At 37.9% G+C, this 16050-nt stretch overlaps 1 protein-coding gene across 1 annotated transcript; it reads left to right on the top strand.

The window, feature by feature from the left end:
* The first annotated feature begins 9078 nt into the window (after positions 1–9078).
* LOC140943930 (uncharacterized skeletal organic matrix protein 5-like) lies at positions 9079–11357 on the top strand. Its single transcript, XM_073393039.1, has 2 exons — positions 9079–9214; positions 10745–11357. The coding sequence occupies exons 1-2, from the start codon at positions 9104–9106 to the stop codon at positions 11264–11266; spliced, it is 633 nt and encodes a 210-aa protein (XP_073249140.1). The 5' UTR covers positions 9079–9103; the 3' UTR covers positions 11267–11357.
* The last annotated feature ends 4693 nt before the right edge of the window (positions 11358–16050 follow it).

Genomic DNA, 16050 nt, shown 5'->3' on the forward strand with positions numbered 1-16050 from the left:
ATAACGTCATCAGTCACGTGACCATTGCTGAATTAGAATTTTTTGTTGCTTTGACAAGATTTCATCATTGGGTTAAAATAAAATAGCATATTTGAGGTTTTGGTTGTGTGGAGCATTTGAAAATAACCAGTTTACGGAATTTAAAATTTAAGTTGGCAATGAACATGAACGAAAATGTCGGGAAACTAGGCCGAGAGCTGTAGAGAGTTAACGTTTCATCACACAGCAGAGAAAATTTGCATTACCAAAAGAGGGACTGACGTCATCAGTCACGTGATCAGATTGTTTTGAATATTTTATTTCGTTTTTAAAGTACATTTTTCGCCTTTATACTGCAAGTTTTTCTTGTTTTTCTGTACAAATCTTTACACTGTATTACCCCTAAGTAATTATTATTCCATGTTTAAAACAGAAGCAAACGAAAACTGAGCCAGGAGTTCACAAGTTGTGTAAAGCGACCGATATTGCAAATTAAAATCGAAATGGAGACTTTTGTAAAATCCTCTTTCAACTTAACTATTTGTTTGCCGAAATTAATGTTCAACGTTTGTCAATAAAGGAGAACTTTCAAAGCTTAAAGGATGTATTTGGCGGCCATATTCTTTTTTTTCATTCTCGGGCAAGAGAGGCTGGGAAGAGAGATCATGTAGCAGTACGCTAAAAGCCAAATGGTTTGCTACCCTAACCTAAAACAATGGAAATAATGATAAACAATGTTGTGTTAATGTTTTCCCCTACCGACGAAAAGACACCTTACGAGCAGGGAGAGAATCGGCGCACGGTCATACTGTTCAAATTATAAATTTCTTAAACGTTCCCCGGCGTGGACCAAGGCTAAAAGAGTATTAATGGGTTTACTGTGAGATTTACGTCTGGTGTCGATCAGTTAAAGATTTAATTCTACACGGAAACCGGAAAAGTCATCCTTGAAAAAGCTTGAAAACTGTCAATCACCACAGAGAAGGAATACATAGCTCTCTTTAAAAACTCAGTTGATGGCCACGTCAGCGCTTACCGAGGTGGTCCAGTGGATAGAGGAGTCAGTGGTAACGTATTCGGAGGGTCCGTGTTCGAATCCCCTGGAAGCAAAGTTCTTTCCTGGCATTATTTTTTTTTTTCGTTTTTTTTTCTCTCTTTTTTATCTGTGTGGTGCATATAGCTAGTAACATAATGTGCTAAATTGAAAGCAAAATTTACAGGAATAATATCATAGCGTATCTACCGGTATTTATAGTAATACTGGACACTGCTACCATTACCCAGTTCAAACGTCGAATTTCACATGTACCTAACTTAATTCGAGAGATCTGCTTTAACATGCGACGTCTGAATCAACAATGATAATAAATATGTACCAATAATAAATGCGTTAAAAATGTAATATAACAGCCCAGAACAGTGCTAGACGTATTCTTAGTACTTTTCCAGTATTGTAGTAGACCTATATCACAACGCAACGCACCCATCTGTGTGTGAAACTTTTCAGATGATATAAAACCAACAATTTTCGCTGCGTCTCTTTTGAGCTCAAGTCCCGGCTGAGTGTTAGTAAAATCATTTTCTCGATTGTTAGCAGTAAAAGCTGATAAAGCAAAAGTTGGTTGTCAAAAACTGTTCCCTGCAGCCTCTCGTAGCAAACGGTATTCCTTGGACGTACAAAGGCGGGAGTCTGAATTCTACCCATCCTCGTTTTATTTTTTATGTGTGAATTTTATCAAGAGGATATTTTCTGGGCACCTGTCCATTTCAGTAACTGTTTGTTTATTTTTCATACATATTTTCTGCTAATTTGGTGAAAATCGGCCCATAGTTATATTAGAATGAATAACAAGCATGGTAGGGGATTATATGATCTCAGAAATCGATATATGGAAAGCAGAAGCCAATGTGACTTTTGCCGTGAACTACTGTATAGTATTCAGCCATTTCGTTTTTACGTTTCATTAAAAATTAGCTAAAAATTATAGAATTCGTAAGGAGATAGTCAGCTTGTTTTAGGGGAAATGATGTTGATCTGGGAATGAAATCGATTAGGGTAGAAAAGGTATATCTTGATACAATGTAAACCAGTTAGTCTGCTAATGGGATCACAGGCACCTTGATGGGGTGGTGGACTTTCTAGTATTTGTCTACTAATTCACTCCATATTGTAATTTTTAACAACCCCCGAATCCGATATTTTCCAATTTTCTAGAATTTTTAATATTCCCCTCTAATTTTTCTACATTAAAAATATTCAAAAAATCATCCAAAAAAATTCCAAAAATTAATGAATCAAAAACTCCAGCCTGATTGAGTCATTCTTCGATTGAATGAAATCTTGGCTAGATATTTGAGAAAAAGGGCCGAAATAACCGAAAATCAATGCTTTTAACCAGACTCCCCTCTTAAGTACTGATTTCCTGGATTATCCCTTCATACATGGACACCAACGATTTTATTTCCATTGCTAACGGAAACCCTCTTTCCAGACATCTGTCGTCACCTGGAATGGAGAGCCAACCACATCTTTGAAGGTAAACGTCTAAAACATCACGTGATTCGCAGCATTGACGCCCTTGACGCGAAAACCTGTGAGATACATTGCTTTTTTGAACCCGACTGCGCTAGTTTCAACTTTAAGAAGTCTAGTATGAGCCCGCAATGTGAGCTGAATAACGCCACTGTCGAAGAACAAGACGATAAGCTGGAGACAAAAGATGATTACATTTATCAAGGAGCCGAGGTAAGTGAGGAACTTCAAAGTGGACTTCAACTAAAGTACGGCCTTATATTTTAGCCCAGGGGGTGGGTGGAGGGGGGAGGGTACTTCCTTATGAGAGGCTAATGGGGATGTGCCGCTGGATGGGGTCGCATTTTCACGACTGGATTGACTACAGTGGGGTCGCATTTTCAATAGAGTTACTAGAATGGGGTCGCACATTTTCGGATTTTTCTGGGTAAGAAAGTTCTTCATATTTACGGTTAGCAAACGTATCAGTATGTTTGTACTGTAGGTGAAAAGTAAAGCGTTCTTCATTCAGTTTAAAAAATGGGTCACTTCATAAAAATAGAAAGTGACTAAGTTGGGATCGCGAGAATTACATATTTGCCCAAAAGTGACTAAGATGGGGTCTATAATTGGTCACAGAATAGACTATAATGAGGTAGGGGCTTTGAGAGACCAGTGGCACATACCCAGCAAAAACTTCTTCAAGTACCCCCTTTCCCCCTCGCCCCGGTATCTGAGGCAAAGTAAAGACCAACTAACACACGATATACACGATGGCCTTTGTACCCAGCAGCGGATGATTCCTAATTTTGTTATAGAACTAACCGGAAAAGATTATTAAAATAATGAATATATGAATTTCAAGTATGTTTGTACTGCGGGACGGAATGTAAAGAAGTTCATCGAAGAAGACGCAACTTGTGCACTTTGTGATCCATGATTCTCATGATCAGTTAAACAGTTAGAAGTGAAGCTAGAGTTTCAGCTGCTACCTTAAAGTAAATTGCTCTGATCTCGTAAATTTTTCCGTCCCAGAACAAATGTGTGAAGAACCTTTGCAAGAACAAAGCAACTTGTCAAACTGGTTTTACAGACAAAGGATACCGCTGTATGTGTACTGCAGGATTTAAAGGAGAGTACTGTGAGATCGGTGAGTTTCTGTAGGTATATAAACATCGTTTTTTCCTGTTGACCATAAAAACTGAGTATAAGTGCACATAATAATAATAATAATAATAATAATAATAATAATGATAATAATAATAATAATAATGATGATGATGATGATGATGATGATGCGTATACTTCATATTCGGACTTGCGGTACTTTTATTATATAATGACTTAAATGTAATTTCTGTTGCCCACCAAAGTAATAAAACAAGCCTATCAGGTTAAATGTCCAAGAAAGCCAATGGAAGCTTACCAACGAAACCCTAGATGCAATATCTAAATAATTACCAAAAGCCAAGGAATTCCGATAAAGAAAAATATCCAAGGTCAGCTAAGACCCCAAATTAAACGTGGCCATTTCAAGGAGCGACTCTCTTATTCAATTAAGCCTTAAGATAAACTACACTTTTATTGACAAATCCATTAAAAGGGAAATAACATAAATAAAGCTGTCCACACAAATACGGATTAAATAATTGCCTTGATCTACAAACCTCAATCATAACGAAATCAGCTCGAGCACAAGCAATCAGCGAAAATCCTCACAATAATAACTTTCAAAACAACCGACACACGGTACTTTAGAACCAATGACTGGAAAGTAATGTAATAATGAAGTGCATATTTTGCTAGCCATCTTAACTTTCATTGCGGTTTGTTTTCTATCTTTAATCAGTATTTTTCTTGCTGTGATTTGATGGCCTATTTTACTTAACATTCCCACCATTGTAGACGAGTGCGCCGCTGGAACACACAACTGCAGCGCCAATACGTTCTGCACCAATAATGCGGGATCTTACACCTGCACCTGTAATCCGGGATACTATGGTGGTGTAGACGACTGTGAACCGAGTGAGTGAGGCATTTTGTATGGGAGAAATTAAACCATTCTTAGCTTTAAATAAATCGTAGTGTTTTATCTTCGTCGATTCAGACTTACTTAATGGACTATCTTAAGGGGGCAGTCAAGACTACAAACAATGTTGTTGCTCTGGACTGCAAATATGAATGGCTGGAGTAACCGTTCATCGATCTCCTGTAATGATTTTTCCAATAAGAGTAGTATACTATGTTGCAAGTGGTTGCAAGATATACCTTGTTAGTGTCTAGCAAGGTCTAGCTAGATTTAGTCATTTAATGATGTCACCTCATTAGTAAAACATATTTGTCTAGTAAGTAGTCACTGCCTTCCTGCATAAGTAATAAGTGGGTTCCTTCATACTAAATAAGTGTCTTCCTCCTTATCTAATCAGCTTCTCTCTAATACATATAGGGACAATAGGCTTGCCTAGACTATATCCACCTGACTGAATATTGTAGAATCTATTATGTGTTCAAAATAAAAGCGGGCAGTTTTTGAAAGCGCTGTCGTTTTTGTAAGTTCAGTTTGCTAGGAAAACTGATCTTTGTTCGAGTTCCGCTCTTTTTAAAAACCCTGTATTCATGATCACTTTCTGGGCATCGTGGCATTTATTACCAACGTTGATGAGCTTCAAGCCCTTTTGGACGCCTGTTCCTCTACCCAAGAATAAGAATTATTGCTGGACTCCATTCTAGTACCTAATGAGTGCAAAAGTGTTTTAAAAATGGGAATAAGAGGTGCGATCACCTAGCAGGACGAGAAACGGCTTATGTCCTCTATTTGTAACAAAACACAGGGTCTGGATGACCTCCCCCCCCCCTCTCCCCCGCCCCTCCTCCTCCCCTTATCTAAAGGTGTGGATCCGCCACCTTAGGTTGTGGACGTTTCCAAGCTACTATTTTCTGTTCGTTTTCAGTGTCGTTGTCTCTCCTCTTGGGTGTCTTCAGCTTCACTGCCATATCATTCACTGAAGTTATCTACTGCCCCTCTTCCTCTCTATCCGATGAACGTTCCTCACTATTACTCTCGCTCTCGAAAGTATTTTCGTTATTTCGGTAGCCTTTTTCTGTCAAATCACGTTGGACCTTTTTGTTTTTGATAAAACCTTTATCGACTTCTAACTCCGCAAGTCCACTTAGAAACGTATTCAGCGCACGAGGCTTGGTAACGTCATTGTTATGTGGGAGTCTGAGCACATACTAAACCCGGCGATGTTTGTTTGATAAATCCCCTGGCTTTTGAGTCTTGCATATTGTGAAGCACTTCTAAAGCCTTTAAGATCACGTCAAATGATAACTTAAAAGTACACAAAGCGTCAGCATGATCATCGTTGCAGCCCAACGAGTCTCGCAAAGTGTTCGCAGCTTAGCTCGTCTTCCCATTTGCACTTGACTTGCAGGTGTTTCTTTTAACTTCTCCTGAAATTGGTGCCGGCGCTCAGCTGAGGAAGAAAGTGAAAATGCGATTTCCTGTACGGTAGACATCATGTTCCTTACAATCCAATGGTTCCTAAACGCCAGGAGATTTAATCTTGCTGCTTCTTTGCGATTTACAGACTCGAAAGTATTTCGTATGAAATTTTAAGTGTCTTCCAAAATTTACGAGTCATAACACTGTGAAAACTCGGGCGGGCGAAAAAAAAAGTGTAGGCCGGGGCCTACGGGCCCACCGGCTGGCTACGCCCCTGTAGTTAATACATTTTATAAGACTTGGACTAGTACATGAATTTGCTGTGGAGTGGCTCTCTTTAAAAGAAACTGGCGTTGATGAACAGGACGATCAGCTAATAGCTGAAGAAAACCACGATTCTTGTTCACTACATTTTAAGACATTGCTGCAAAATGAACTGATGATAGTAGTTGAAGTGTTAGAAATGTGGTGGTGGTGGTAGTGGTGGAGGAAAACAATAGAAGTGTGGAAAATGATAAAAACTGAGGAGGAGGAGGAGGGAACAAAAAATGAAGAGGAAAAATAATAAAATTGAGGACGAGGAGGAGAGAATAAAAACTGATTGGGAAGGACATGTCCAGGAGGAGGAGGAGGGAAATTATAAAATTGAGGAGGAGGAGGAGGGAATTCAAGATTGAGGATTCAGGTTCAAAATAATAAAATTCTGGAGGAGGAGGAAAATAAAAAAGAAAAGGGAGTGGGGTTAGTAAAACATTGTGCGTATAGTGTAAAAAGAGCTAACCTGCCTTCTTTGACTATTTTAATAATATAATAGATTCCTTTTAAATTACTGAATATTTTGCTCTTTTTGCAATTAATTTAAGGGTCATAATAAGTTGATTTCTTGTGTCATAGGACACGTGTGTGGTTTATTGTGAGTATTTATTAGTCGCGTGTTTCAATTGACCACTCCAGAAAATACCATAACAAACCATAATGCTCTTTGTTTGTTTCCCCAAAATTTTGCATAAGCATTGTCTTTGATTTCTCTTGGGAGTTAAAATGGCCCCAACAGAAACTGAAAACTATACTTATGCGACATTTTTATATTTTCGAGTGACAAATAAAGAGCATTATGATATGTTATGGAATTTTATGGGGTGGTCAATTGATCCTTGTTAATTTTCTTTTTATAGCCTGCGTAGCTGGCGGTATTATCTCGGTGCGCGAAAGTTTTGGCGGCGGAGCCGTGATCCAAAAAAGGGAGTAGGGACGAGGCGTTTGAAATACCGCCCATATTTCTATTTGCCGCTCGTGACGGCTTCGCCGCCAAATCTCACTCGACTACTACCTAATACCGCCAGCTACGTAGGCTATTTTTTATTGTTTTGTGTTTTTATAATAATACATCAAGGATCTCCTCTGGGGTTTTACTGCAGAAATGAGCTTTGTATGCAACTGTGCGTAAAGAAGTATACTCACAGGATAAAGTTGTCTTATGAACTTTATTGCTAAAAAAATAAAGAGTTGCAGTTGCAAGAGATAACTCAGAGCGTTGCCACGCACGTGCAGCAAAAACAGCGCTAAAAATGCGTTTTTTGCTGTCTTTTAGAGCAGCCGCTGAAGCGGTTTAGTAGCTCAGTTTCTTCTATCCTTTGACGGTGGACTTTTTCTACTTCGTCAATCGTCAACAGGGGTGTGGCGCTCTATTCGACTTGCATGTTTGGAGCAATGTTTTAATTGGTGATGGCAAGACTTTTTTCCTAACAAAGATATTGCAAGAAGGCGACGAGCGCGGGCAAAAACTGCCTGCTTTTATTTTGAACACATAATAGATTCTACATTATCCAATCGGGTGGTTGTAGAGCGGGCAAGTCTAGGCAAGCCTATTGTTCCCATTCAATAAGAGAGGCGCTCATTAGATATGGAGGAAGGCACTTTTTAGTATGAAGGAACCCACTTATTATGCAGGAAGGCAGTGACTAGACACTTACTAGACACATATGTTTTACTAATGAGGTGACTTCATTATAATAACTAGACCTAGCTAGACCTTGCCAGACAACGTAGCCTACTAATACGTCATCAAGACAAGCATTTTTAAGTCTGACTTTTAAACGATTACGATTCTTTCAACTAAAACGTAAATAAAAAATAAGAAATCAAAACCAACTGAAGTTACTTCCAGTTAATGCCTCTAGTCATCGAAATTGCAAAAATTTAAATCACTGAAAATAACAACTATGTTTTATTAATAGTTATTTTCCTTTGTTTTCATACAGTTTCGACGTGCAAGGACATTTTTAACAAGAACATGTGAGTAGCAAAACATTATTCGGAGTTTTTTTTAAATTAAGATAACAGAGCTTTCAGCACTGATGTGAGTAGCAAAACATTATTCAGAGTTTTTTTAAATTAAGATAACAGAGCTTTCAGCACTGATGTGTGACGCTTACATTTCATATACGTGTGGACAAAAATGCGCTGAAATGCACGGCAACCAATACAGAACATACTTTGCGTGGGCCAAGACAGTTTAAGGAGATTCAGAATGGGTCATAATTGCAGCTGGTTAGTCACATGGTACAGCAACGCCTTCCTTGAGAGCAAACGCCTTGGGAAAGGGCAAACACGTTATTATAAGTTGTACTCACTAGCTGCCTTCTCGTCATGAGTTCGTAGTTAATTTTGGCAATCAGCGCAACCTACAGACTATATTAATTAGTTGGTTATCTGCAGCAGTTAAGTAACTAATCAGTGCATTATTATTTGGAAGCGCAATTCGTGATTTTCAAAAGAAATGTCAAACTGTGTTCAGGGCGATATTAGTTTTTCGTTATCATATAACAATTAATAGATTTAGTTTTTGTGATATCCGGACTAATAATCAATCTAGATCTCGGAAAATGTTATCAGCTTCAGCCTTCGGTCTCGGCTGATTTTTACACTTTTGCTCAACCAATTATTATTTATAACCTCTTTGTTTGTCACGTCCTGGTGTGTTATTGGTCTTCAACTAGGTAATACTTGTACTACGTGTCTCTGTGCCCAGCTGCAACGCCCATGCCATTTCTCAAAACTTTCCAACTTGAGTATCACTCTTACACGAGAAAAGGTTCTCTTATACGACAACAGTCTCGTAATTTTTACTTTTAAGATCCAGAGAAGACAAAGCATACCCTCTAGTTATGGAGGATAAGGTTGTTGACGTTTACTGTCATATGACCATGGCTACGACTGATAATGACGCATGCGGTGATGGTGGATGGACGCTTGTTGTAAAAATGGATGGCAACCAGGTAACCCTACATTTAATTTCTGAACGTAATATGACTAACCTTTGCTAATCAAAATGAAATAGCAGTATATTTATAGTTTAGTCCTGGAACATTACTCAAGTAAACAGGCTGCTGATGGCTTTATAATATAAACCAGTATGAACAGAATAATCTTTGATAATTTAACAGTCCTTTGTCAAAGACCATTGCTGGTTTTTAGTGTCACGCCATTCAAAATAAATCAAAATAAAAATCAAAACTGGGAAATGAAAGGAGATACATATACAAAGACCCTCGCCAAGATTCAGGTCAGAGGAATATTTCGTATACGAGATATATATCCGAAGAAATGTTTTACCCAAACTTATAGAGATTTGTATGGAGACGCCATGCTGGTGCTCACCTTGAGGGGAAACCAACAGAAACATCTGTTACCGAGTTTTGCTACAAAAGCGTGAATTTATTCTTCGACAAACTCATAAACATTAAAGTAATACTTTTTTTAATACATGAACTGTTTAGATAGCAAAATTTCCTGAAATAAGTCATTTTTTAACCTACATGACAGCTCTCTTGGCCGTCATGTAAATGCCGCGTCACAAAAACCAAGAACCGTTTTGAAGCGAAAATTTGTATGAAAATTAGTTTTCAGCTACTCTAATGCATCGTGAAAGTAAATCTCGGTAGGATCGATAGTTTTTTAGTTTGAATTTTAGTGACGTCATGTGAAAACCAACAATAAGCAGTGACGGATTCAGAAAATTCAGATAGGGGTGACCGGGACGTTTGCCAGCTATATAGATACTGTTTATATTGATGAGAATTCTTCAAAAATAATACAAAATTTTACCAAAAAAGAGGGGCATCCCTTCGGCCAACCCTTTAATCCGCCCATTGTATTGTCATGAAGACTTGTTGTTAAGCCTCGAATAATGACGTGACATAATTCTCAATGGTTTGTATGTTTTAACCCTCAATTCAGTCGGCGTTTTTAATTTCCTAGATAATGTTACTTAATTTAGGAATTAAGGCTTTATCCGCGTGGGACTAGCTTCTGGTACTTCAGCTATATATTAAATTATGCACGTTTTTTAATTTGCCATTAATTGTAAATGACATCAGATCAGATTGCATGCATGTCTGAATTAAGACGTATACTCCGGCAAAATTCTACTATGATTGGAGCTATGTACTCCCCAGGACCATTCCCAGAAACACTCAGAGAAGGGCTGGCTCACGTTCACAGAATGACTACTTACAGATCAGGGCACTTTTTAATAGATCTATCTTCGCCATCTTTGCACGCACAAGAATAAACAAACTCGACGACGGTTTCTCGGCATTGGCAAATTTTATCAGTCGTTTGCCGCCTGAGAAATTACGCAACATCGCCTATATCCGACCAGTCCTTAAGCGGGTGCAAAGATAATGGATATCGTGTATAAGGTCTATTAGCTGATGATTTATAAAAAATACATTTTAATGTCCTAATTAAAAAATAGGAACGCTTATTTACTTTGCTTAAGATTGTTACTAATATTCCTCCAACAGCAAACTTTTCACTACAATTCCACACTTTGGGAGAACAAAGACACCTTTAACATTGACGACGGAAAGACTGGGTTTGACTCGAAGGAGACAAAACTTCCCTCCTACTGGAACACATCCTTTTCTAAGATTTGCCTCGGCATGAAGATCAACAACCAGATCAATTTTATTGAAATCACAAAGAACGCCAATTCCCTGTATTCACTGATGGCTGATGGGCAATACCGCTACACCTCACTGGGTCGTGACACGTGGAAGTCCGTGGTTGGTCCTAATGCCTCCTTACAGTTAAACTGCAACATGGAAGGGTTCAATGCAGAGTGTACCAAAATAGGACGATCTAAAGCAAGAATCGGTATCCTTGGTAACGAGGGCGAGGATGGGTGCCACTCCTGTAATTCTAGGATCGGATTTGGCACAGGAGGAGATCATGATGACTCTAACACATGTGGAAACGACGCTAGATTTGGCGGAGATAATGGGGATCAGCGTATTAAAGCCATGGGATACATTTTGGTACAGTGAAAGAGAACTACTTAGAGAGTGACTATATCTTTGTGTAGCTGGGCAAATAATTAATCGGTATACGCCAGCTTTGAGCCGTTGGTGTACTACTGGCCTGCAACTATAATAATATGTGAAACATGGTTCTTTTTAATCTAGAGGGATGTTTAATAACGTTTCGTCCTCTTGCTCGTCAGAGATTTTTTCGGCCAAAATTTCTCTAAACAAGCAAATATTACTAAAAAACTAAGAAATGCAACCTTTGAATTTTTCTCTTCTCTTCCTTTTTTCCTCCCACTCTCAGTCTTTTAATACTTTAAATTAATACTTTTAATACAACATGATACAAGTTTGACGGTTTATTCAGACTTAAGCTTGATTCCAACTTAATAAATCAAAATATTTTCCGAGTTCCTCCAAGCCTGCGTTTCAAAAGGGAGGCTAAGGGCGAGGCCACTGATATGAAAATGACGTTTCATTCTCATGCAAACTCATTATCATCACAAGAAAGGGTAGGAATTTATCTTCGTTTCGATAGGGATGGTTTCTGGAACTCGGAAATGGCCTGTTATATATGCTTCCAGTGAAGTTAAATTATGGTAAGTTTATGCATTAGATTCGGTACATGAAAAATTGGACGTTTTAAATGAAGTCGCTTTACCGTCGAAGGTTGTACATGTGTGGCGCGATTAAGAGGCAAGTTGCATGAGAAATAAACATTGTCTATAGTATAACACGCCCTAAAAATGAACATGCCGTTGCAGTAAAACGGTTCGAGCAATAGAGCTTGACTCTGTTTTGTTGGCTACGTTCGCTGTAGTAACCATATAACTCCAGGGTTGTCAGCACGTGTCTTAGAGATGTAGGTTCCGGTAATCTTGAACCCGGATCTCTTCTCGAGTGTTGTAATCTGTGCGCTCTATGCCTTGTGCGTTTCATTCTTCGAAAGTCTTCAGTTTTGTTCAAAAGAATACTTCGCTAAAGAAATATTTTTCCGTATCAATTCAGCTTGAATGTAAAATCATTTTAATCTTATCTTAAATAACGGTTTTAAAACTCTGAAAAGGGCATGTTGATACAAATTGTCTCGTAGACGAAGCAATGTCACGTGATTTCTAAGGGGCCAGCAAACAACTGACAAAATATGCCAATACGGAAACTCGCAGTCCAGTTTATTGATCCTAGACATAAGAAAATAAAGAACTTTCAATCTTGAAGACGATAATTAAAAATTGTGGATGGAAGTGTTTATTGCCACTTTCTTGGAAGTAAAAACGATCGCAGTAGGTGCCCTCACAGGACATTGACATGTCATATCCCGAGGGAAGCAGTTAGTTTTGTTTTCCCTCGAGTCCTAATGTTTCCCTCGACTTCGTCTCGGGAAGCACCAGGACTCGAGAGAAAACAAAACTAACTGGTTTCCCGAGAGACCTGTCATTAAGTGTTTTGTTATATTTCTAGACTTTCACTTCAACAGCAAAAACAGAATAACCGGAGCGAACCAAAACAGTCGACTCGGTACTTATAACAACACAAATTTAATTCTTAAAACCACTGAATGAATGATTTAGAAAGTACTTTCCGTATATTATCTGCATCTTTTTCCTCCAGTAGCTGCTGTTTAATTTCTCTTCTGGGATGAATTAAAAAATCGTTGCTTTTTAGCTTGAGGCTTCGTGTTTGTGTTCAAGTTGTTGTGTTCATTCACGAAAAAGAAAACTGGCAGTGTTTTTCCCGCTTTCTGTTACACCACTTTCCACCATGCTTTGATCACGTGCTGTAAATTAGCCCGAGCGGGGTACATTGCTTAATGTATCTCGATCGGGATACATTTGATTTTAGTCAAGGCCACGTGACCAAGAATCAACCAATGAAAGTCCCTGTTTAGTTGAGTGAACGTCTAGGAATATAATAATGATCGATATTGAGACCTTCTAAAGTACGTTTAACAATCTAATCAGCACCAAGGTGTATATTACATGTATGGACTTTAGGCACAAACCTTTTAAGATTTTTTTGACACACAGTTTAATGACGTGTTGCTTTTTGTAAACAAACAAAAATAATAATAATAATAATAATAATAATAATAATAATAATAATCAGGCTGTAAAAATCATCATAGAATCCTTATATTAATATCATGAGTATGAAAATCGAATTAGGACTCATCAGATCAAGTCAACAGCACTGTTTAACTAGTTTAATTGTACAATGCATGACGATGCAAATACTCAACAACCAATATTTGTTTATCCTATTACTTATTAAAGACAATTAATAAACACGATCCTGTGTGGCTTATCATTAATCAGTGTTGATATATTTGATAATTCTATGTTTAGTATACTATCCCTAGGTTGTAAGGTCAGAAAAAGTTTTAACATTAACAAATCACTAAAAAGTTTCGCCAAATTACAGCGCTCGGGAAAAAAAAGTTTTCAGGGCTGGACATTGTCAAGGAGAAGTCTTCTTTCAAACGATTTTCTTGATATCCTTTTTTCATAATGGAGCTAAAAGTTTAATTGTGGTTAATTGTGGATTTCACTGGGGGTTCATCTCGTGGAAACGGGGGCATGATTCAAACAGCGAAGGATAGTTCATTCCGGCATTAGTGCAATAAAGATTATTGGGGCTGCAATTTTATGTTCGTTAACATTACTATTAAAACAACATTTTGGAGTATTTTGGGATAAAAAATGGGGTGGGTGTCCCTCGTTCGGGTGAATTTAAACAATAAATTTTTGCATCTGGTCGACAGCTACGTGGTTTAACGTATTAAATGCTCGAAATAGTTTTTCTTTAATTAATTTTGTGGCTTGAAAGAAAACTGTCGGTGTTGTTCTTGTTGTCGTCGTCGTCGTTGTTGTTGTCGTTGTTGTTTTTTTTCAACCAAACATTTTATTCCTATAAAAAGAGTTTATATAATATTCCACTGATAAATCGGGAGCTATATTTACACCAGTTTTCTTGACTTTTGAAACACAAAGATGTATGGATTGGCCATCATTTTTATGGTAAACATACATAATTGCAAAATTTAGCAGGTGCATCACTGGGTCTTTTGTACATGTTTCATCACGACAATAAAAACTAGAAAAAATGGACTCTACATGAAAAAGCTCAATATATCCTGTAAACGCAGACATATTTCCGGTTGTCGCTTCTCTCCCTACGAAATACGTCTGCGTTCACGAGGCTAAGCTAAATATATATTAGCTAGACTTCAGAGAATACGACGACTATAACACCCAGTGGAAACCACGCTTCCAGCCAAAACATAAAGGCCTTTGGGTACATCTTTGTGCAGTAAAAGAAACTGAAAATTATAATTTTCAGTATGCTCGCTTATCTTCGGTATTATAGGTAACAATGAAAATGGCTGCACTTCAGGTAAATATCGGGTCTTGTTTGCTACTGGCGGGCAATTCGACGATTTTAACACATGTAAAAACTAGAAGAACGCTTCGGACCAAAGCGTAAAGGATATTTGCTACACTGTTTGTGCTGTAAACTGCTGAAAAAAAAGAAACAATTAAGCTTGTTTTAATAATGTGCTAACGAATGCTGTTAATTATTTAACGCCAGCGCTATATCTTGCCATTGGTAAGAAATTAAATAAAGTTCATAACAGACCTACGAGTAGGTTTTATGTTAGGGGACCTTTGCGGTCTAAGTTCTTTTTGCTACTAATACTACTGCCAGGTATTCTTTAAAACTTGTTCTATCCATTTGCAACCTGAGGAAAATATTTACAACCTTTGTATCTGAAACCTGATCACTCGAGGCCATGATCGTCCTGCAATCGTCTTAAGACTCGAATATTGTGTCGTCGTTAAGCTTAAAGCAATTACGCCCGATTGCACAACCATTAGTCAAGTCAAACCATAAAAGGCAAAATATAATTAATAGAACCTTACCTGACATCAAGCAGCTCCTGAAAGTTTTACCAGTACTTTTCTGTAAAAGTATGCCGGCATTAACTCTCAAAAACTAAGCCATTCATCAGCCAAAAACCCAATAAACAAACCAGCTATTTAAATAACAGAAGAATCTTGATTGCAGCTGTATTTCATTTTGTGGAAACAAAAGTAACCGAAAAGTTGAAAAAAACCTTCTGCACTTAGTAGTCGGTTAAACAAAAATTTTGTGGATGGTGCATAAGATTTTGCCCTTGAATTCACTTGTCAAAATTTTAACTAAACGGAGACTAGATAATTCATTTTTCGGTGACAAAGACTTCAAGATATATTATTTTGAAAGTTTTTCTTTTCGTATGTCAAACACACTCACTAAACTTCAAGTATTTTATCGGAGCAACTCCATTGATTGCGTCTTAACTGGTTAATTTTTCGCCTAGAAAAAGGTTCATTTCTGGTGCTCCCTTCAACTCCCATTCAGAAACTTCCCCCCCCCGCTCCCCCTGTGTCCGTACGGCAGGTTACATTGAGCAAATTTTCTTCCGAGGAGACGCTTTAAGTTTTTGCACCGTTGCGGAAAAAAAGTTACACGAAACGTTGCTAATAAGTATAACATTCACCTGAAAATAAATATTTACTTAAGTTGGTCATACAGGGCAATAATATTTGTCTTAAAATGGAGCCTAAATTTGTTTTCATGCTTATAAGTACCACGGTTTCGAATGACGATAGATCTTACACCGGATGAAATACAAAAAAAGAAGTCAGGAGAGAGGTCAGGAGAACTGGAGAGAGAGGGGAGTAAACGCTTCCTCGTCGTCTATATACCGTTCCTCCTATAGGTTTCTCAATTAATTCTCACATTATTAACAGACGTCATTTCAG

The sequence above is a fragment of the Porites lutea genome, chromosome 7 (assembly GCF_958299795.1).
Source record: "Porites lutea chromosome 7, jaPorLute2.1, whole genome shotgun sequence".
Classification (NCBI taxonomy): domain Eukaryota; kingdom Metazoa; phylum Cnidaria; class Anthozoa; order Scleractinia; family Poritidae; genus Porites; species Porites lutea.